Source organism: Phoenix dactylifera, chromosome 3 (assembly GCF_051530095.1).
Source record: "Phoenix dactylifera cultivar Ajwa chromosome 3, Ajwa_hap1_PhDact_Kaust_v1.1, whole genome shotgun sequence".
Classification (NCBI taxonomy): Eukaryota; Viridiplantae; Streptophyta; class Magnoliopsida; order Arecales; family Arecaceae; genus Phoenix; species Phoenix dactylifera.
In genome coordinates, this window is record NC_143192.1 from 53,131,130 (window position 1) to 53,153,194 (window position 22,065).

Below are 22,065 nucleotides of genomic sequence, written 5' to 3' on the forward strand. Positions count from 1 at the left end.
TAAAATCATCATTGAAACAACTTTCTTGCATAGAATCTAGGGGAACGCTGGGTTTTATAGGCAATCATCAGTCCCTTTTGCCCCATAAATAGATGGAATCACCAAACGACATTTAGTTTTAGAGTAAAGCTATGAGCTCCTTCTGTGTGCAAACAAACAATCCAAGTCAGCAACCATGGACCTGGCAATTTTTTTGAAGCATTTTTTTGACCTTTATAGACATCAATTCAGAGATGGTTTATGGTAGCAGGTCTTGGAGATATTCTGCTGTCATCTTTATGTGTATTTTAACCAATGTATTAAAGAAGCCATGCAGCAGGGTTGGATTAGGCCGCCAGTTGACTATTAAAAAATAAGGATTTATTGCATCCCACCATATTTTCTCTCTTTCCAGGGATACTGCTTCTGTTGAACCTAAACAATATCTTCAGAAGCCCAAAGGTGTGAATACCCATTCCAGGCAATTCTTTTGAACGAAGCATGACTTGAATGGCAATAGTGACTACGTTCCAGACCCATATTTCTCAGCTTCCCAATGCAAATCCTCTTGCGTAACAACTGAAATTTGGCAAGCTTTTAAATAAGCTGGAATATTGCCGGAGCCGATTTTAAATCCAAACCCACTAGCAAATGCTACTAACAGGTGCTGCAGTTACTTCCAAACCGACCAATGCTTTCAGGAACAATGCCGATACCACCTCTCATGAAATGAGATTGTCCCAATGGTCATACCCCTCTACTCTGCAACTGCAACCAGAGATTCTAGATTTGATTTCTAAGTGGCGCATAACCAGAAATTTTGAACCTCGGCCTCTCTTATTTTCTCTCCTTTTTCATAAAACAAAGAATGCTTGCATTACCTCAACCTCAGTCTTTCTTAATAAATACTTAATGCCGTTGGTATGAGAGGCACCAAATAACGGCAAAATATCCACCATATCATAGTATCACACCAAAATGTGTCATGCTATGTCAAAACAACCATTCCATTCACTAGGCTGATATAAAGCAGTACCGATCGAGTACTTCGTACCAGTGATGGCTCAATATGATATGTTGATCGACAGAGGCCAGCACTTGCCACCCTGCCTTAGGGACACTGGCTTCACTACAAAAAAAAAAATAGATTTCTCCGACTATGACCTGCCGACGCTAGAAAGAAGCGTCCGTAATTTAGTCACCGTGCCAAACCTTGCCATCAGCAATTTAGAAAAAAGCTTCTCTGCTGTGCACGCGATGCTCATGCTCTTGCTACACGTACAGTCATCCATATGTAGGGGCCCATGCACTGCAACAATGGGGATCATGCAGACAGGCTCAATGTGCCGCTGCTGCAGCGAACGGGTCAAACAGTGAAGGGAGCTGTGTAACTGAGAATCAAGGGTCCCTTTAAGCAGCTTCCATTGCTGCTGCTGCTGCGACATGAACCAAAAGCAACCTGAAAGAGCAGCATTCCAACACGTTCAAGACACCTTCCAGACAAATACGCTTTATCCTATGGACAGAACTATTTATTTTGCACTCAAAACTACTCAGCAAAAATATGGGAACTCATATGCTAAAAAGAACTGCCTCACTTTTCATTCCAGTATATACTTTCATCTCATTCCTTTATTCTTTGGGGTCCGTGGGGCTGCTTTGCTTTTGTTAGATCTAATAACATGTTACGAGTACAGCAATTTGTTCCTATATGTATCAAGTAATGGGAGATTACCGATCCACCGCAGCTGAGTGCTGTGCATGGCATGGCCCATGCAATGTCATGGTCATCCTCTGGGAAAAATATCTTCATTACTTGCACCTTCCCCTTGAACTTGTGATCCTCCAAGATTCATCAAAAAGCCTTTACTGAAGTTTAGAAATGTCATTTCAGGTGAAGCAAACACTGGCAAGAAATTTACATAGTTGGCGACGATGGAGAGACACAAAGATGCTCCACCCACCATTTGAACGAATAAAACAATGAACCAGTCTGTGCCATCCAATGGTATTGTCTTTACATGCGCTGGGCATTACATAGCAGCTGCAGTTGAGGTGCACCTTCAGTGCCAAACCCACTACCATGTGGCTTCTTTGCTCTCAAGGATGATGATGAGGGAATTGGCAAGAGCTCTTGTAGCTGCAGTGAACTAGGAGATTGATAGGATCCAACCTGCATCTCTCTGGAAGGCTGAGGAAATGTGGATGGAGGCTGAGCACAGGGAAGCAGGGATGGGTCCTGCAGCCTCATGGTCTGCCATGCGGGAATACCAAGAGGCGGCCTGTATTGGGCCATATGCGCTTGCCATATCTGCTGTAGCTTGCCTCCAGCAACAACAAGTTGGGGTCCATAAGGTCCATAAATTGAGTTGCCAATCTGGTGTGGTAGCTGCAGCTGGACCAGATTAGCAAACAATCAGCACTTGGACGAATTTGTGAGTAACAATTTATACAAATGAACGTATCCATGAAAAGCGGAATATCATCAGCTAAAGCTGAACTGAAATTAGAATTTGTCCCTGAGAATAGTGTCATCTATCACTGACCCTCTCGAGAAAAAATAAACTATATAGCTACAAAATCCAAAAACAGAGGAAACACAGTTCCAAAACATGTTTTTCAATGACAGCCGAGCCGACACAGATGCGCGCACTTGCACACCCACCTGTTGTGTCATGGCTGCAAGCCGGTCTGGGCACAGGGAAGGACCATGAGGGAAGGGGAACGGCATAATGGAATGATGTGGGGCCTGCAAACGGAGGTAAGAATGTGAAGCTGCTCAGATAATTGCACCCTCTTCTAGAGGTTGTTAATTTCACCAATGGCCACCACACACACACACACAAACCCTAGCGACAGGACTCAGGACTCAGGACGCAGCATTCAGAACAAGCAAGAGATCAAGGACAGGATAAAAGAAACCAGCAGAATAACAAATACCTGTTGCTGCTGCATAGAGGAACCTGATAACATTTGAATTCTAGATTCATCTTTACTCTCCATTATGGAACCTCTGTTTCCAGCAGCTGTCCTGCTGTTCAGACTACTCATCCCAATTGCTTTATTGGAATCTTGAACACCCGAGATTGTTCCCCCTTTGGCTTTTGATCGGTTTGTCAGGAACGGAAACTGATGCTTTATTTGTGTCTTCTGATAGCGCTGAATGGTATGGCTTATGTACACGTGAGTAGTGCACCTTTTCCATGATGATCGCCTATCAGCTGACACCTGTGGAAGCTGCACCCAAAAATTCAACAAACTCAAACTTTTAATAATGAAATCTGCTGTGCGCTTACATTGTTAATCAAAGAAGCTGTAGAACAACACATAGATTGTATCCAAATATCACAAGCAACTACAGTGGGGATAGGAATATACATTTATACTCAACTATATTACCTCTTTCATTAAAGAACTACACTTTTTAAGATTCGCTATCAGTCCGTCAAGACTTGTGCAACAAAAGAATCCATTAAACACTCAACTCTCAGGGACATAAAATAAGGATGTTTAGACAAACAGGTTTCAGGCCTAAAAGGAAACAAATGCCCTTCCAACAAAAACTTGCATGAGCACCCAACTAAGGACTCGTCCAAAATGTCATGCAGGGCCCAGTTCACATGGTACAGGCTCAATTTAATTTCATCCAGATCCAGCAGGAAATTGGTATATACCATCTAGTGCTCATCATTCTTGCACATTTCCCCATAATCTGGACAAAGACATTCTTCATCCACCCAATTTCACGCATCACAGTGAATACATTCCTGATGACCTATTAGCAACAGCAGGTATGTGCCATGCAGACAGAAAATAATACCACCTGCAAGGTGCAAAAATACAAACTAACCAAAACAAGCCAGGATTAAACACCATCCAAGAGAAGTACATCAGGCACATAAATTTCAAGATGAGACAATCAACAACTGCTATTGACCGCTGATACAGGTAAAAGAGCATTTTCTTGGGATAGTAAAAAGAGCATTGCCAAGGGGACCGTAGCCCACCTTTCCAGTGGGAAGGTCAGTTCCATTGGAGCTAACTCCGTTTGAAGTAGTTCTACAACCAGTTGCAGCAGAATCTGGCCAGAGAGCAGCTTTACTTGAAGAAGACCTAAAAAGGTAAATTTAAATCAGATGACATTCTAAGGAAACAGAGGATACTGCTTATAAAATATAATGTTTGGAGTTCCACATCAGGAGTGTCAGGTGGGTTAAAAATTACATTGCCAAATGTCCATTACCACTGCTTGGCAAACCAGGCTGCAGAGCATGACTTGTATCTGATCAAGATTTTGGAACAATCAGTAAGAGAGAAGAGCACATAGAATGCAGTAATAAAACAGAGTTAATGTGTTCCACATGTAAAATGACTTAAGCAAGGTACAAAGTGACTACCTTCCCCACACACATAACGTGTAGGATTGTCAGCTTTCTGCTTGAAGGACCGCACTTGGTGTTCTGCTGAAGCAGATCCAAACTGGAAAAAAAAGGGGTATCATTTCAAAAATTTATGAATGTGCAATAAGAATTATGATCAGATCTCCTTGCATAGAAATATTACTGGCCAAGGACGAATCTCTGGTTTGTGCACCGAAAGGGCATTGGATTGTGCTGATCTGCTAGTTAATCAACGGGAACAAAAATCAGGTTGAAATAAAAGAAACTGCAATAACCAGCTAATCCCTTTTTTTAAATAAAACAAAGAATACACACTAAACAGTGTAACCTGTTTCCACAGTAAGAATAAAGAGAAGCTTCCAAGAGATTTGATGAGTTTGAAGAATCCCTTAAAATTGCATTCTTTGCCTGTTCATTCTTAGATGGAGATGTTCTTTGGAAACCGGGTTGAACTGTTCCATTTGATCCTGGACCGAACTCCTGGTTTCCACTGGTAATAGCAGGCTGCTCCAAAGCAGAAGGCTCAGGTTTTGCGGTTTCTGCCATTGGCTCTATCTGAAAAGAGGGATTTGTGGCTACAGGGCTGGCGCCTGGAAGAAAAATTTCAGTACTCACTTCTTTTGAAGCTGTTGAATCAGATATAACATTCAGCTTAAAATATCATAAACAGGAACTTCTTTTGGGGAAATAAAAAGGTTATTTTTGAATCCTAGGTTCCATTCAACTTTAAACTGAATATAAAAGATATGGGTTCTTGTTGAATTTACCAACCTTCTAAATTAGAAACAACAGTTGCTGCTGCATGTGAATTCTCCTCAGACATTCCGCCATCCTCACTGATCTTGACTGGCCTGCCATCAGGAATCATACTAGCCAATGCAGACAATGTCTCAGCAGCTTCTTCCTCAGCTTTGGTAACTGGTTCGTTTAGCTACTTAAACAGAAGGCCAGCAGTTATCAAGAGCCACAAGCTGACAATAAGGCTAAAAAGACAAGCTAAACAAAGCATGCTGATAACCAACCATGTTTCTCTTGCATCTCCTCGCACCATTAACACAGGGCATATGGTTACCATTGCGAGCATAGCATTTGTTCCTCGAATCTGGCAACGGCGGAGATGCTGATAATTTGTTCTTCAAATCCGGCAACGGCGGAGATGCTGATAACCTGCTGCGTTTGTTCATCGCTGAATTTGAAAATGGTAAGCAAGCGTAAGTCCTACTGATGACACTTCAATCAGATCAGTACATTTCCAATAATGACCATGGAAAAACAGTAGTCTGACCAGAAAGTGGGAAGTAGGAACTCCAGATTCGGATTCACAAAATCATCTTTTATTTACCAGAAAAAAAGGAGAATAAGATTAAACTAATCATACTACTTATCAGGAAAAGAATTATGTATATAGGGTTATTTTGTAAAAAAAAAAAGAAGGTATTCCAATAAAAGGAACCGAGAAGCGTTTCATCTGAATTCTTTATACCTGAACGTAATTTCCTAGGCACCACAGCAGGACCCACAGCATTGCCATCCTCAGATGCCTATAATTAAAGGTAAAAAAAGAAAAGAAGAAAGAAATAAAAAGGAGAGGAATAGATCATAATTAAAAGAGAAAACAGAAAATAAAATTAAAACAAGAAAGAAATAAAAAGTAGAGGAATAGATCATAATTAAAAGAGAAAACAGAAAATAAAATAAAAACGCTGGCTAAAGATGGATAGCCCCCCGCTGACACAAGGGGTGGGGAATCCAACCTTTGACTGGAGTCCAAAACTCCTAGAAGGCGGCGGGCGTGAAAGATGCTGCTCTCCTTCATCAGAACCACTGATGCCTCCTCCTCTATCGCCCGTCCTGCTGTACCCTTCGTTGATGCCTGAGCCCCACCTGAACGCCTTGGCTTTCTCTTTCTTCCATCTCTCCATCGCACTCTCCTCCTCGCTTCCTCCTCCACCTCCTCCTCCGCCACCAACATAACCAGTACCACTCAAAACTGCAACTTTTTCTTCTTTTTTTTTTTCAGAAAAAAAAACAAGAACACAGGAGAAGAAGAAAAATCTCGATCAAATCCAGTAAGAGAATCAAAGGAAAATGCAGCAAAAAATCCCCGTTTTTATATGTAAAATCAAGAAAAGATCGGATTTTTTATTTAAACTAGGTAAGAGGGTTGTTTTGGGAAGAATGGAGGAATGATGGGGAAATTAATTAGAATTGGTACCAGAGGGGAAGGGGGAAAGGGGAGAGGTGGATTTGGCGCTGCTGCTGATGCGTCCAGATAACGCTCTCTGCCGTCGCTTCGCGGGCGAAGACTGACCCCCCGAGATGCCGCTCCGCTTCAAATCTCGACCTCTCTCTCTGTCCATATCCTCTTGACCCACATCCACATGCAATCACCGATTTCTCTCCTTCTCTTTCTTTCTCCTCCTCTTCCCAGTCCTCCGTCTCTCTGCGGTCACAGTACAAGAGGAAATATAAGTGGGGGATGTGCAGTGTATCTGAGAGATATCAAGGATCCAATAAAGCGAGCGAGAGAGAGATGGAGACTGAGGGGAGGAAGGGAAAGCGATAAAAAAAAGAAAAGCGAAATGCCGGACGAAGAGAGAATTGCATGAAGGAAAGTCTTTCTTTTTAGCCTCTTTCTATTGTTGGCAGAAGAAAAAGGGCTTCTTTTCTGTCTCCTCTAAAGATTTCCCACGAGGAAAGAAAAATCCTTCCAATTTTAGAAAATCTGGCACATAGTTTTCTCCGCTATCCTCTGGACTCCACCGCTGAAAACCAGATACCAACATTCAAGAGAGGCAGATGAAAGGCCAAAGAGAAGCCCGGGGTTAAAGGGAAAGACGACTTCAGAATCGGGGTGCTGCTAGAACCGATAACAAAAGAATATACATGGAGAGAAAAAGAGAGAGAACTTGAGTGGGGAAAACTATACAACACATTCAATGGATCCTCTCCAATATGGGTAGAAAAAGGGAACAACGAGCCATTAATTCTCGAATCCCTGATCCCTATCTTTCAGACTTTAAATCACAAGAAAACCAAGAAAACAAAAATCAGAAGGAAAGCTCGTCTCTTTATTGCCCTCAGATATTACAAATCCGAGAACAAGACCAGAAATCTGAACAACAAACAAATGAAGCCATGAAAGAAACCAGTAGAAAAATAGATAAAAATTCCAAAACCCGAAATAATCGCCATCATAATAGACGGGAAATAAAACGAAAAAGAAGAGAAAATAAAGATTCCACCGATCAACCCACGGCACAAGACCATCCATTCTTTCTTTCTCGTACCAACGAAACCAAAACATTATGCATGTATATATAATAACAGATTAGAGTAAAGCTAAAACAAAGAATGCTCCTCGATCATAACACCTTCAAGGATCGAAGTGCCCCATCCGATCTCCACCTCCCTCTCTCTCACCTAAAACCCAAGAAAAAAGGTACTCTTTTTTGCTGCAAGAAAGAGCCCAGAAGGACAAAAAGATCGAAGCTTCCGGCCCTGCGAAACCGTGCCTATCTGCTTCCCGAAACGGCTTGCCCTCTCTCTCGCCCCATTTTTTTTTTTCGCCTTTTATACGAGAACTCGAGAACGAGCTACGATCGACGGCTGTCAAGCTTCCTTCTTTCCAAGCCGTCCGATCCGCACTGGACCGTCCACAGCGGCGTCCGACGTGTCCCCCCATGTCGGCCCGCCGCAATCGATGGCCGCTGGTTCGGCCCGGATCTCTTCGTACCACATCGCTGGCTTCTCTCCGCCGTCTGATGGTGTCTGATGGACCCTGCTGTTTTGATTGGAACGGTTAGGGGGACGTCACTCATCTGGGCCCGAGTAACGGACGCCTGATCGCCCACTCCACGTGGTGGATTGGCCGAAGGCCATGCGCCTTTGTTTTTAGTCTCTTTTCCCTTCCCCAAGGCTTTTGAGTATGTTTTAAGTAAATATATTCTTTCGACTTGGGTTAGACCCCAACTTGTTCTCTCACCATAAATTATTTTTCTATTATAATTGTACATGTAACTGTCGGTCAATATTAATAAAATATTTATATAAAAAAAATAATTTTATTTTTCTGTTACATCGCATTCGGTATATCTCAAGAGCTATATATACTTATGTACAGACTCCATATAAGAAAAATAATATACGCTAATATATGATTATGCTAATAAAAAAATATTACAAATTGTTATGTGATCCTTAAAATAACTTTAACAAAATCATGCTAATAAAAGAAAATAATACTGACCAATACAGGATCATGCTAACAAACAAAATAAAATTAGGGGAATTTGCTTCGCGGTCCAAATTTTGACCCCTGTATAATGAATAGTCCCTGTTGACTGTGCATTTAATAAGCGGTCCAAAGACATATCAAATCTCAAAAGGAGACCAAAATACCCCTGACCTGTTTCCTCTTCCGTCGTTCCTCGTATGCATGTCTTCATTTGAACGAGCCCTATTCAAAGTCCCTCAATTCCAGCCCTCGTTCGTCCCCAATCTTCGTATCCTAATCCTCTCTTCCGACGGAAAGAATTCCATAAAAATCTCGCCCGATTCCGCTTGATTTGAACGCCTCGGTTTCGAACCCTAGAACTGCAAATCACTTCCCAACGGTACTCGATCTTCCTCTTTTCTCCTGTTTAGCCGTTCCCCTTTTGGAAAAGTAGAACCCTTCCGATCCGATTCTGAGGAGCAAGGAGATTATTTTCTGTCCCCTTCGAACCGACTTCGCCCTGTTCGTTTGTAGCGGAAGCTTAGGCGGAAGCAAGGAGATATTTTCTGCATTCCTTCAACAGGTTTGTCACCGCATACTTTCTCGAATAATGTATTGAACACGGACGTGATATGCAGTATTGTACGGCATTCCAGGTAGTTGTTGGAATGGTCCAGTGGTTTTGCGGGATTAATGGACAGAGAGGTTGTGGTAGCACATTTGAGAAATTTGTTGTGAAAAATTTCTTCCATTCCGTGCTAATTGTTTACTTTGTTTTAGTTTTTAGGATGATTTATTTTTTGTTGATATTATCAAAAACATAATTTGTAACTATATTTGTGATGCAGAAATCTAAGATGGCCCCAAAGCAGAGTATCGGCCAAAAATCCTCTGTTGGCCCGAGTACTATAGTTAATGGAAGATGTTATTTCAACCACTTTGTAAATTTTATGGTCACCCTAATCCCATTCATGTCTGATGAACAGAAGGAAAGAATACGTGGCACTCCATTTGGGCACATGCTAGGTCTACCGTATATAAAACAGAGTAGGCCTGTCTTGGACACATTGCTCTCCCTTTGGGATAATGTTGAGGAGGGTTTTTGGTTTGGTAGGGTTATAGTGCCTTTTGTAGGGACTGATTTCGCACTAATCCTTGGTTTGAGTGCGACGGGTGATGAGGTGCAACTGCATAGGAAGGGGAGGGTTACGTGTGACTTCATCAACCGGTTTTTTGATGGTGACCACCAGAAAGCCAGTAGAGATGCAATTAAAAGTAGATTACAATTCCTTGTCGGTAAGAGCAGTCGACAAGATGTGGAGGATTTTACAAAATTATGGGTTCTTTATCTTTTTGGGACCATCCTCTTCCCAACCGTACGCTACTATGTCCCTAAGACATTATGTTCATATGTCGATGATTTAGACCGCTTAGGTTCGTATAGTTGGGGTCTTGCCGTTTTCTCTTTTCTTCGGCAGCAAATACCTAGTCTAGCCGATAGTGTGAAGACTAGGAACGTCACAGGCAAAGGGGTTGGTAGATACATGGATGGCTGCACGGTCGCCTTGGTGGTAAGCATCATAAGATGTTTTTTTTAAATTTCATTGTTACGATATATATATTTAGATGTAATTTGATGTTTACAATAATGAATGGCAGGTATGGGCTGTTGAGCATGCTAACAGCATTGCTGGAAGGCACCGGCCACCGTTCATGTATCCACGTCTCGTACGCTGGAACAACACCCCATTTCCCCGCAGGGTGGACGTGATTGCGGATGTTATGAAAAATTTAAAACGATTTGAGGTTTGAATGTTGAATTCTTACATTGGAAATATTTTAACTTGTACGTTAATTTAACTGTTCGAATGCTTTAGGTTATTGAGAAGTTAGAACCAAGAGAAGCTAGTTGCACCTTCTCTCAGCTGGAAGGCCACAATTACGTGTGCCTGATGAGAGGCGTACGGAGACAGAACATCAACAATCCGTGCACGACGGAACTCAGGTATTAGCAGCTTACTGTGACATAGCATTTACAAACACAAATATATGCACTTTTGAATTGGCATGCACTTTTCACTTGTCGGCACATAGTTCAAGTCTGCACACATTGATGTATGCCTACAGTTTGTTCAATTCATACAAGCTAATTCATTATTGTGTTGTTTTAGATTCCGTCATCCAGCCAAAGTGATCGACATCCACTGCGGGAAATTCACACACGTATCACAGTGCTTGAGACGTGTTTGGTACAACATGGTTTTAGTTTAGCAGACCCTCATCCTATTGGGGATGTTGAGAATACCCGCATAGAACAGCTCGATAAGAGGGTGTCGACAATAGAGAAGGTCCTACGAGATAAGGGCCTTCTGGTTGATGACAAACCTGGTGGGCATGCTACTGTTCCTCCTGAGGTAAGCATGCTTCCTCTGTATAAGGTCTGACAAGTTAACTACCAGTTCTAGTATGAATCGACTTGCTTGATTTAAACAACCTCTTCCTTGGTTACGTGAAGGAGCATACTACAGTTGATCCACCTATTCACGACGATGCTCTTCATAAAGATCATATGCAGCATAGTGCTGATTCGGTGGAGGTATGTAATTTTTTGATACGTAGTGTTCGCAGTTTTGAGAATGGTAGTATAAATTGTCTTGAAATGCATTTTCAAATCAGGTTATTTCGTCCACTGATGCTGAAGCTAAGAAGAAACAGAGAGCTCCCAGGTCATATGTGTCCTCCTTATGCAAGCGCGTGAAGCTGGGAGCACGCGAGCGCAAGCCATCGGAGAAAGCGAAGGCCATATCAGACCAGCCAAAGACCTATAAAAGGGCTAAAAAAAGGGTCAAAGTTGCCGAAAAAGGTGAGGTTTGTACGGGAATTACTATTGTGTCCGAGGATTCGCCCGCTCGGTCAACCAACATATTCGACCCACCGACAAGTTCATTAATGGAGCTCCAAAAATCGGCTCCAACATGGGAGGAAACCTCTCCCCGGGAGCGGTATAGAATTGTTGTCTCGTCCATATGTGTTTATTTATCCATATTGAATTTGCTAAGTCTATACAGTTAAGTTTCCTAACCAAAATATCTGTCGTCACCATTTATTTAAAGTTAACGATGTTCAGAGAGTGGCACTGAAACGTAGCTTTCATGGGAAGGGGACAAGTATACTCCCTATTAGGTATGAAGAAGCTATTAAATTCTTCCTCGAAGAACATGAGTTTGGGTAAGTTAATTATATTAATTGACCGTTTTTGACAATTATCGCATTTCAAGTTTCTTAAACATAACTGTTTTATGTAGGGATATAATATGGGAGGACGAAGATCGTACCAAACCTGCATGCAGCCCTGATGCCTTAGTGCAGCTCCTGCATGACAAGGCTCTACGGAGTGACGTATGCTAACTGTGATGAACTACTACTGCAAATTGTAATTTGGTACTGAGTGCGTACTTCTTTTATTGCGTACAGGTAATCAATGTGTACTTTCGCATTTTGGAGCTTCTGCCTCGTGCCACTAATGAGATTATTGACAATCCATGTTTATATTTGCGCTGCGAGATCCAGGTTTTGAATTACTGCTCATGATGTCTCGTTCTTACATTTTTCCAATTGAAATTCAGCGTGCCATCTAAGCTGCGTCTCCTAAATTGTATGCAGGCTGCCGTGCTCCAGCATCTACCATTGGATTACCTCTCAATTACCACTGATGTTACCAAAAGAATCATAGAGGCATTGCTGCCCAGTATTCAAACATGGCTTCGGGAATTCAGATGTGCCGATCTTCAAAAGTGTAGATATCTCTTCATTCCGATGAATACGGGATGGCATTGGTATCTACTTTCTCTGGACTTGAAGGACCAGCGTTTCGAATGCTACAACTCCTTGTGGAGTTTCGACGTTGGGGAGGACGCTGTTAGATATGTTGGTATCACTTGTGAAACCTAATATTACTGAGAACCTTCTTTAGCAGGCGTATGTTCTTAAAATTTTGCATTCTTCACATTATTACAGGCTTCTTTTGTGAGATCGTGGCTAAACGACGTTGTCGGATTTCGTATCCCAGAATTAGCATATTCTGAAATTCGACAATGTGCACAACAACGAAATGATAGTGTTGACTGCGGGGCATACATGCTTATGTTTGCAGAGGGACTTACCCGAGGCAGCACGAGACCATTAAAGGAAGAATTGAAGGATCCATCTTTATACAGGAGCTGGGCTGCAGGGAGTATTCTATTGCATTCCGGGAGCGTTGCCAGCGTTAGGTTTAGGTCAATGTACCCTGGGAAGACTTGTATAGAGAAATCGTAGACTACGTGTTGTATCACATGAATGCAAATTAGTTGTAAAACTTGATTGTAAATGTGTTATAAAGGATGTTTGTCCAACTGTAATTTTCTTGTTCTCTGTAATAAAACATTTTCAGACATAATATCATTATTCCGTGCAAAGTCCTTATGTATTGGCAATTTTTCCAACTCCCTGTCATGCTCATCGCTTAAACGAAAAGTCTACGGTGACTTATTAAACTGAGCCACCTAAAAATTGATTTATACAGTACGAGTTTATCGTAACAATATCATCCTGCACAATAGTAACAATGATATGCAGCAACTTTGGTGGTTTCATAAAGCGTGTCGGAGTTTGAGAAACTGTCGCCTAACATTCATGTGGTTGAATCCTAAATTCAGAGGTCGACACTGGCACACCACGAGTCGAGTCTGGCACAGCATCCTAAATTCAGAGGTCGACATTTGTTCGCGACGAGTCAAGCTAACTCACCAGCCACTCTTAAGGGATGCAAACCTGAATGTCCGGAGGTCGACTCTGGCACACCAGCCACTCTCTGTGTTGGCTCTATGCCACTTAAGGGGTCGACTCGCCATTCACTGGAGTCGACTCCCTTAGACTGGAGTCGACCCCAGCACACCAGGCACTCTTAAGGGTCGACTCCCTTATGTCCAGAGGTCGACTCCAGTCTGCCTGAGGTCGACACTTAGGCTCTGGCTAACTTTGGGTGCTCTCTGTCTTGCCTCTGTGCCACTTAAGGGGTCGACTCGCCATTCACTGGAGTCGACTCCCTTAGACTGGAGTCGACCCCAGCACACCAGGCACTCTTAAGGGTCGACTCCCTTATGTCCAGAGGTCGACTCCAGTCTGCCTGAGGTCGACACTTAGGCTCTGGCTGTTTTTGGGTGCTCTCTGTCTTGCCTCTGTGCCACTTAAGGGGTCGACTCGCCATTCACTGGAGTCGACTCCCTTATGTCCAGAGGTCGACTCCAGTATGCCTGAGGTCGACACTTATGCGTCGCTGGCTGTTTTTGGGTGCTCTCTGTCTTGGCTCTGTGCCACATAAGGGGTCGACTCTCCATTCACTGGGGTCGACTCCCTTAATCTAGTTAACATTTATTTCTTTCCCCTTTTTTAGCAATCTTCTGGATGTTACGAATACACAATTACCATAGAATCAAAATATCATTATACAAGCCATGTTGGCCAAAAATAGAACATTTCATTGCAATTGTTGACATTACATAAATATATTACAATGAGTCTCCTCGAGACCTATTAAACTCTTGCAGACAAAATAACCTTAGTTTCTACGAAAAGAAGAAATCATGGGGCAGTGAAACTCGAAGAAGCTCTTGGCAGTCTCCCCATTACAAGACCCAGAACTTCTGAAACTTTCTGCAGAATGGCTGCAACTTCAGAGTTGGACTGGAGATAGGACTTGTTGAGGTCAGCTAAAGTCTGATTGATCTTATGAAGTGATTGTAGAAGCTTGTCGCATACATCCTGTGCATTTTCATTCAGATTCTCCATGTCCTTTCTGACAGATTGTTGAAGCTTTTTGGTCTCCTCTTCTATGTCCACAAATCTCTGGTACTGTCCTTGAAGAAGACATCGAAGACTGACCATTTCCGCCCTCATTTCAGCGACCAATTCACACACGGTTGCATTGGAAGGTACCAAGTCTGTACAAGCAACATCTCTAGAATTTCTTAGCTCTTGCACGATATCATCCCTTAGTGCTCTGAACTGCTCAGCACTAAGTCTAACTTCAGTGGGCTGCTGAGTTTGGGCAATTGGTTCTTCAGTGGGAGGATGAAATGATTCTTCATTTTCGACAGGTCGCTGCTCTTCTCTATGGCACGCACTGCTCTTCCCTTCATCTTTTCTTATCCACTAACCATCTTTCTTACGAAAACCCATTCGATGTAGCGACCGGTCATTGTAAGTATCCCAATGACCAAGAGTTGTAGATGGTTCCCCTTCAGTATTTACACCGAACTCCTCGAAGACTAAGGTTAAGAGCATTCCATATGGCAAGGATGCCCTAGCTCTAGAGGCAGACTCTACCATGTGTCTAATAATCAGGTGAGGTAAACTAAGGGGGCTACCGTTCAGAATGTGGAAGATAACAAGAATATCTCTTTCGGACACAAAATCAAACCTACCTGTTTTCGGAAAGAGGATTCGGCTAACAATATGATGTAATAGTCGATTTTCCACACTAAGTCGGTTGGCCGAAATTTGCTCAAGTGGACTAACATTTTCTGTGCCAAGAAGATATTGAATGCCCAACACTCTATTTTCTAAAAAATCTTCGGTTGAACCAGAGGTTGGGATGTTGACAAGACTCCCTAGGGTTTCCGGGTTTAGCAGAATTGGGGTTTCCTTTACCACACTTTCAATGGTAGCAATTCCGGTTTTGAGATTGGCATAGAAATGGCGAACAAGATTCGGGTACGTCGGAATGTCAAGGGAACATAGGGTTTCCCAACCCATGGCTTTCAGCTTCAGACCTATGGTAAAACCCTGGGCTTCTAAGAAGTCGAAATCTATTTTCCTACCGAGAGAAACACGACGAGTCACCAAGGGTACTTGCCTAGGAGGAGATGGAGCATGCGGACGAGGAGGAGGAACGTCGTTTCTTGCCTTGGACCTTCGCTCGGTTGCTTCCGGAACATTACTTCTCTTCTTTGAAGGCCGCACGACCTGCTTCCTCGGCATGGCGACGGATGGATGATAGATAGAGAGGAGGGAAGTAAGGAATTGGACGAACGAAGAGACGCAAGGAGCACGGGAAGGGAACTTAGGTCGACTCCACGAAAATAGAAGGGAAGAGGGAGTCGATTGACCTCAGGTTTTATTTCCTTATTGGAGTTACGGGTCGACCTCAGGCAAGAAGATATCGACTCCTACGAAATGGAGTCGACGCCATCTTGATGAGAGGGTCGACTCGTAGCTTGGCTGCGTACACAGGCGCTATTTGGAATACTCTGAGAGAGTTATGGGGTCGACTCCAAATATCAGTCGGGTTGACTCAATCGTAATAACTGTGTTCCCAGAGAAGCTAACTGTGTTCCCAGACAAGCTAACTGTGTTCCCAGACACTCCATAACTGTGTTCCCAGAGAAGCTAACTGTGTTCCCAGACAAGCTAACTGTGTTCCCAGACAGAAGATAACTGTGTTCCCAGACAAACTAACTGTGTTCCCAGAAACAAGCTAACTGTAGAAGCTAACTGTGTTTCCAGAGAAGCTAACTGTGTTCCCAGAAACAAGCTAACTGTACAAGCTAACTGTGTTCCCAGAGAAGCTAACTGTGTTCCCAGAGAAGCTAACTGTGTTCCCAGACAGCAAGCTAACTGTGTTCCCAGACAAGCTAACTGTGTTCCCAGACAAGCTAACTGTGTTCTCAGAGTTTTGAGTCGACCTCACCGAGTTTTGAGTCGACCTCCGTGCAGTGGGAGTCGACTCCGGTGAAAGACGAGTCGACTCCTTAGGTGGCACGGAGCAAAGACATACATGCTAACTGTGTTCCCAGAGAAGCTAACTGTGTTCCCAGACAAGCTAACTGTGTTCCCAGACAGAATGCTAACTGTGTTCCCAGAGAAGCTAACTGTGTTCCCAGACAAGCTAACTGTGTTCCCAGAAACAAGCTAACTGTACAAGCTAACTGTGTTCCCAGAGAAGCTAACTGTGTTCCCAGAACCGCAAGCTAACTGTGTTCCCAGAGAAGCTAACTGTGTTCCCAGACAAGCTAACTGTGTTCCCAGACACTCCATAACTGTGTTCCCAGAGAAGCTAACTGTGTTCCCAGACAAGCTAACTGTGTTCCCAGAACCGCAAGCTAACTGTGTTCCCAGAGAAGCTAACTGTGTTCCCAGACAGAATGCTAACTGTGTTCCCAGACAGCAAGCTAACTGTGTTTCCAGACAAGCTAACTGTGTTCCCAGACAAGCTAACTGTGTTCTCAGAGTTTTGAGTCGACCTCACCGAGTTTTGAGTCGACCTCCGTGCAGTGGGAGTCGACTCCGGTAAAAGACGAGTCGACTCCTTAGGTGGCACAGAGCAAAGACAGAGAGCAGCCAAAATAAGGGAAGCCTAAGTGTCGACCTCACCGAGTTTTGAGTCGACCTCCTTGCAGTGGGAGTCGACTCCGGTGACGGACGAGTCGACTCCTTAGGTGGCACAGAGCAAAGACATACATGCTAACTGTGTTCCCAGAGAAGCTAACTGTGTTCCCAGAAACAAGCTAACTGTGTTCCCAGAGAAGCTAACTGTGTTCCCAGAAACAAGCTAACTGTGTTCCCAGAGAAGCTAACTGTGTTCCCAGACAAGCTAACTGTGTTCCCAGACAGAATGCTAACTGTGTTCCCAGAGAAGCTAACTGTGTTCCCAGAGAAGCTAACTGTGTTCCCAGAAACAAGCTAACTGTACAAGCTAACTGTGTTTCCAGAGAAGCTAACTGTGTTCCCAGAGAAGCTAACTGTGTTCCCAGAACCGCAAGCTAACTGTGTTCCCAGAGAAGCTAACTGTGTTCCCAGACAAGCTAACTGTGTTCCCAGACACTCCATAACTGTGTTCCCAGAGAAGCTAACTGTGTTCCCAGACAAGCTAACTGTGTTCCCAGAACCGCAAGCTAACTGTGTTCCCAGAGAAGCTAACTGTGTTCCCAGATAGAATGCTAACTGTGTTCCCAGACAGCAAGCTAACTGTGTTCCCAGACAAGCTAACTGTGTTCCCAGACAAGCTAACTGTGTTCCCAGACAGAATGCTAACTGTGTTCCCAGAGAAGCTAACTGTGTTCCCAGAGAAGCTAACTGTGTTCCCAGAAACAAGCTAACTGTACAAGCTAACTGTGTTCCCAGAGAAGCTAACTGTGTTCCCAGAGAAGCTAACTGTGTTCCCAGACAGAATGCTAACTGTGTTCCCAGAGAAGCTAACTGTGTTCCCAGACAAGCTAACTGTGTTTCCAGAAACAAGCTAACTGTGTTCCCAGAGAAGCTAACTGTGTTCCCAGAGAAGCTAACTGTGTTCCCAGACAGCAAGCTAACTGTGTTCCCAGACAAGCTAACTGTGTTCTCAGACAAGCTAACTGTGTTCTCAGAGTTTTGAGTCGACCTCACCGAGTTTTGAGTCGACCTCCGTGCAGTGGGAGTCGACTCCGGTGAAAGACGAGTCGACTCCTTAGGTGGCACGGAGCAAAGACATACATGCTAACTGTGTTCCCAGAGAAGCTAACTGTGTTCCCAGAAACAAGCTAACTGTGTTCCCAGAGAAGCTAACTGTGTTCCCAGAAACAAGCTAACTGTGTTCCCAGAGAAGCTAACTGTGTTCCCAGACAAGCTAACTGTGTTCCCAGACAGAATGCTAACTGTGTTCCCAGAGAAGCTAACTGTGTTCCCAGACAAGCTAACTGTGTTCCCAGAAACAAGCTAACTGTACAAGCTAACTGTGTTCCCAGAGAAGCTAACTGTGTTCCCAGAGAAGCTAACTGTGTTTCCAGAACCGCAAGCTAACTGTGTTCCCAGAGAAGCTAACTGTGTTCCCAGACAAGCTAACTGTGTTCCCAGACACTCCATAACTGTGTTTCCAGAGAAGCTAACTGTGTTCCCAGACAAGCTAACTGTGTTCCCAGAACCGCAAGCTAACTGTGTTCCCAGAGAAGCTAACTGTGTTCCCAGACAGAATGCTAACTGTGTTCCCAGACAGCAAGCTAACTGTGTTCCCAGACAAGCTAACTGTGTTCCCAGACAAGCTAACTGTGTTCTTAGAGTTTTGAGTCGACCTCACCGAGTTTTGAGTCGACCTCCGTGCAGTGGGAGTCGACTCCGGTGAAAGACGAGTCGACTCCTTAGGTGGCACAGAGCAAAGACAGAGAGCAGCCGAAATAAGGGAAGCCTAAGTGTCGACCTCACCGAGTTTTGAGTCGACCTCCTTGCAGTGGGAGTCGACTCCGGTGACGGACGAGTCGACTCCTTAGGTGGCACAGAGCAAAGACAGAGAGCAGTCGAAATAAGCGAAGCCTAAGTGTCGACCTCACCGAGTTTTAAGTCGACCTCCTTGCAGTGGGAGTCGACTCCGGTGACGGACGAGTCGACTCCTTAGGTGGCACAGAGCAAAGACAGAGAGCAGCCGAAATAAGCGAAGCCTAAGTGTCGACCTCACCGAGTTTTGAGTCGACCTCCTTGCAGTGGGAGTCGACTCCGGTGACGGACGAGTCGACTCCTTAGCTGGCACAGAGCAAAGACAGAGAGCAGCCGAATTAAGGGAAGCCTAAGTGTCGACCTCACCGAGTTTTGAGTCGACCTCCTTGCAGTGGGAGTCGACTCCGGTGAAAAGCGAGTCGACTCCTTAGCTGGCACAGAGCAAAGACAGAGAGCAGCCAAAATAAGCGAAGCCTAAGTGTCGACCTCACGGAGTTCTGAGTCAACCCCAGGGCAGTTCGAGTCGACCCCAGTGAAAGGCGAGTCGCCCCGTTAAGTGGGACAGAACAAAGACAGAGAGTGGACCTTAGCTCAGCCAAGCCTAAGAGTCGACCTCTTTTCCTACCGAGTCGATATCGGGACAGATCGAGTCGACTCCAATATTTTCGGAGTCGACTCGTTAAGAGTCTCAGATTAGGCAAAGTCGAAGGGAAGCCGGGAAACGGGATTTTAGGTGTCAATATAAATTTTTCCACGCCATATTCAACTATTGTAATTGTCAGAGCTGACGTCGAATGCTATGCCAACCGTTGATTAACTGTGTATCATTACATGTTTGTAACAATTTTTTAACTGCATTCCGGTTTGAAGTAACTGAATTAAAATCTAACAAAAAATCAACATATACAATTCAGTTTGCACTTCATTAACATCAATACAAGAGTTTTGTTCTTAATATGCTGTGACTAACATGAAAATACATTGCAGGTATCTCGATACATTCTTCATAATGTCCATATTCTTTACTTGATGACCTCATTACAAGTCCTTCTATTGTGCCCAACCTTCCCGCATCGTCCACATCTCATTTCACGTACTGACTCCACTTGCGAAGGTCTTCTCTTCTTTTTAGGCCTGCCAGGACGTGTCTTTCTTATAGGGGGTAGAATGTGGATCTCTTCAGAGGCACTTTGGGGTTTCTCCATGTCAGGAATTGGACTGATTGCTTCGGCATATGTTACTCTATACAATTCAGCTTGGAAGCAATTGTCGGTGAATTGGTATAGTGATCTGCCGTCCTTCTCGATGCATGCACAAGCATGCTTATATGGCATGCGGAAGATTCGCCACTCGCCACAAGAGCAGCTACACATATGCAGGTCAACTTTGCATGAGTAGTTGGTATCCTTTACATCATATATCATTATGTTGGACGTAAATACAGCTAATCTCCGACCATCTTCCGCATTTTTTTGCAACACTTTCTCCGCATCAGGACAAAGTTGAGATTGAATGCTATATCCTCGATTACGCCGTTGATGCATCATCTGCATTATTTGGATCCTTATATGGTCAACCATCTGAGGCACAGGGAGATGACGAGCCTCCAGGACCCAACTATTAAAAGACTCTGCCACATTCGATGTCATGATGCCCCAGCGTGGACCTGGAAATACAGCATTCGCCCAATGCTCCGGCTTTGCATGTAGGAGAAAGGTGGTAGCACCAGGGGCTTCTGATGTAAGCTTTGCAATTAGCTTTCGGAATACAGTAAGCCTTGGTGTATAGGCAGCAGCATTTAGTAAATCAATGAGCCTCTTTCTCTCAGCTGCACGATAATGGACAAGGACCTGCATTGATAATTAAAATCAAATATACCACATGCTACATTACTTAGATACTTTGTAGTTTAAATTATTCATAATATGACGATGCAAACCTGATTCTTGAAGTTTTCTTTCACATGACGTATACAATATGAGTGGTAAGAATCAGGAAAGTACTTAGGCACGGATTTAATAATGCCCTGATGTCTATCCGTCATAAATGTGAACTGTTGACCACTATACTCAGTACAACTATGAATAGCTTCTTTCAGAAACCGGCAAAACCATTCCCAATTTTCATCACATTCTATATCTACAACACCATAAGCTATAGGAAACATATCATCATTTCCATCTTTGGAAGTGGCTCCAAGCAATACACCTCCATCCTTATGCTTTATAAATATGCCATCCATAAAAATCAGAGGACGACATCCTTTTATGAAACCCATTAGTGAAGCATGAAAACAAATGAATAAACGTCTGAATCGACCATCAATTGTTTCGTACTCTGCAATGCTGCCGGGGTTGGTCTGACGAATGGCATCGCAATACCAGCGAATCCGTTCATAAGATAGCCGGCTGTTACCATAAAGATCCATCATGGCCACCTCCTTACCACGCCAAGCTTGATGATACGGCAATTCAACACCATATTGTCGTCGAATATCCTTTACAATATCACTCGGCTTATATAACGGCATATCTTGAAGTTGATCTTTAACAATTTTGGAAACCCAACGTTTTGAAGCCTTTGGATGAGACCGCACTTGCAATCCTCCTCCACATGTGTGGTTACAGTGCATTTTTTTAATTGCAAACTTTTCACCATTCCCAAGGCGAGAAGCATGAATACGCCATTCGCAACCTTCATAAACACATTCTATAGTAACTCGATCACGATCGTTCTTCACGAAGACAAAATTCCTGCAAATTGCAATGCAATAGTTGCGAATGGTGTCACGTAGAGTTTCCACATTCATGAACTCCTGACCAACACCCTCTATACTATTTTTCTAATCATCCAACGAATTTTTTTTACTTGCTTTCTCTTCAATTGCGGCTCTTGTTTCTTCAACAACTTGACCAAAATTACTTGAGCTACCCTTCGAAAAATTTTTCCCTCTCGAACTGATTTCAGCACAATGCGATGAGCCACTGTTCATACAATAGGATAAACATTATTTTAGCAAACTTACTAAAATCCGTTGCACAAAACAATATTTAAAAAAGGGAATACCTCTCAATTACCACAGCAGCACCTTCGATCAAGGTTGGAGAATGAGTAACAACCATCTCGATCACCTTGGCATTTAAGTTGACGTGTATTTCATGCATGTTACGAACATCCTTATCGCTCATGAGCGTAACAAGCATTTTAGACTTGTTTGGAATATAAAACTTAACTTCTATCATTGTAGAA

General features: G+C 43.5%; 3 protein-coding genes across 16 annotated transcripts; 1 reads left to right on the forward strand and 2 right to left on the reverse strand.

Moving 5' to 3' along the window:
- Positions 1 to 960: 960 nt before the first annotated feature.
- Positions 961 to 7,927, reverse strand: LOC103706201 (uncharacterized). Of its 14 annotated transcripts, none has more exons than XR_015976693.2 (15): positions 7,754 to 7,927; positions 6,595 to 6,822; positions 6,134 to 6,384; positions 5,863 to 5,920; positions 5,402 to 5,565; positions 5,151 to 5,310; positions 4,708 to 5,005; positions 4,543 to 4,597; positions 4,377 to 4,458; positions 4,204 to 4,261; positions 3,987 to 4,092; positions 2,920 to 3,216; positions 1,944 to 2,374; positions 1,715 to 1,848; positions 961 to 1,438 (listed from the first exon to the last, which is right to left on the reverse strand). XR_015976693.2 is itself a non-coding variant. In XM_088719073.2 (14 exons), the coding sequence occupies exons 2-14, from the start codon at positions 6,737 to 6,739 to the stop codon at positions 1,997 to 1,999; spliced, it is 2,097 nt and encodes a 698-aa protein (XP_088575199.2). In that variant the 5' UTR covers positions 6,740 to 6,822; positions 7,754 to 7,927; the 3' UTR covers positions 1,845 to 1,996. The 14 variants fall into 14 exon arrangements, 12 of the variants coding, with proteins under 12 accessions (XP_088575199.2, XP_088575197.2, XP_088575200.2 ...); XR_015976692.2 differs by lacking the exon at positions 961 to 1,438 and adding an exon at positions 2,645 to 2,728 and having other exon boundaries at positions 1,809 to 1,848; XM_088719073.2 differs by lacking the exon at positions 961 to 1,438 and adding an exon at positions 2,645 to 2,728 and having other exon boundaries at positions 1,845 to 2,374; positions 4,708 to 4,969; positions 6,134 to 6,381.
- A 3,923-nt stretch (positions 7,928 to 11,850) lies between these two features.
- LOC149768143 (uncharacterized) lies at positions 11,851 to 13,179 on the forward strand. Its single transcript, XM_089929811.1, has 4 exons — positions 11,851 to 11,994; positions 12,070 to 12,165; positions 12,259 to 12,522; positions 12,613 to 13,179. The coding sequence occupies exons 3-4, from the start codon at positions 12,412 to 12,414 to the stop codon at positions 12,910 to 12,912; spliced, it is 411 nt and encodes a 136-aa protein (XP_089785937.1). The 5' UTR covers positions 11,851 to 11,994; positions 12,070 to 12,165; positions 12,259 to 12,411; the 3' UTR covers positions 12,913 to 13,179.
- Positions 13,180 to 19,838: 6,659 nt separating this feature from the next.
- LOC120112098 (uncharacterized) lies at positions 19,839 to 21,625 on the reverse strand. The gene is made up of 2 exons (XM_088712875.2): positions 20,756 to 21,625; positions 19,839 to 20,666 (listed from the first exon to the last, which is right to left on the reverse strand). The coding sequence occupies exons 1-2, from the start codon at positions 21,623 to 21,625 to the stop codon at positions 19,839 to 19,841; spliced, it is 1,698 nt and encodes a 565-aa protein (XP_088569001.2).
- Positions 21,626 to 22,065: the final 440 nt, after the last annotated feature.

Bases quoted from the DNA above. Each gene is read 5' to 3' on its own strand.
- LOC149768143 (XM_089929811.1), top strand. From the start codon at position 12,412: ATGAATACGGGATGGCATTGGTATCTACTTTCTCTGGACTTGAAGGAC. The intron at 12,523-12,612 runs GTTGGTATCACT...ACATTATTACAG, and splicing joins GGGAGGACGCTGTTAGATAT to GCTTCTTTTGTGAGATCGTG.
- LOC120112098 (XM_088712875.2), bottom strand. From the start codon at position 21,625: ATGAATGTGGAAACTCTACGTGACACCATTCGCAACTATTGCATTGCA. The intron at 20,667-20,755 runs GTTTGCATCGTC...TTATCAATGCAG, and splicing joins AAGAAAACTTCAAGAATCAG to GTCCTTGTCCATTATCGTGC.
- LOC103706201 (XM_039117548.3), bottom strand. From the start codon at position 6,739: ATGGACAGAGAGAGAGGTCGAGATTTGAAGCGGAGCGGCATCTCGGGG. The intron at 6,385-6,594 runs GTACCAATTCTA...AAAAAAAAAAAG, and splicing joins CCTTTCCCCCTTCCCCTCTG to AAGAAAAAGTTGCAGTTTTG. The intron at 5,311-5,401 runs GTTGGTTATCAG...CTGTTTAAGTAG, and splicing joins GGAGATGCAAGAGAAACATG to CTAAACGAACCAGTTACCAA.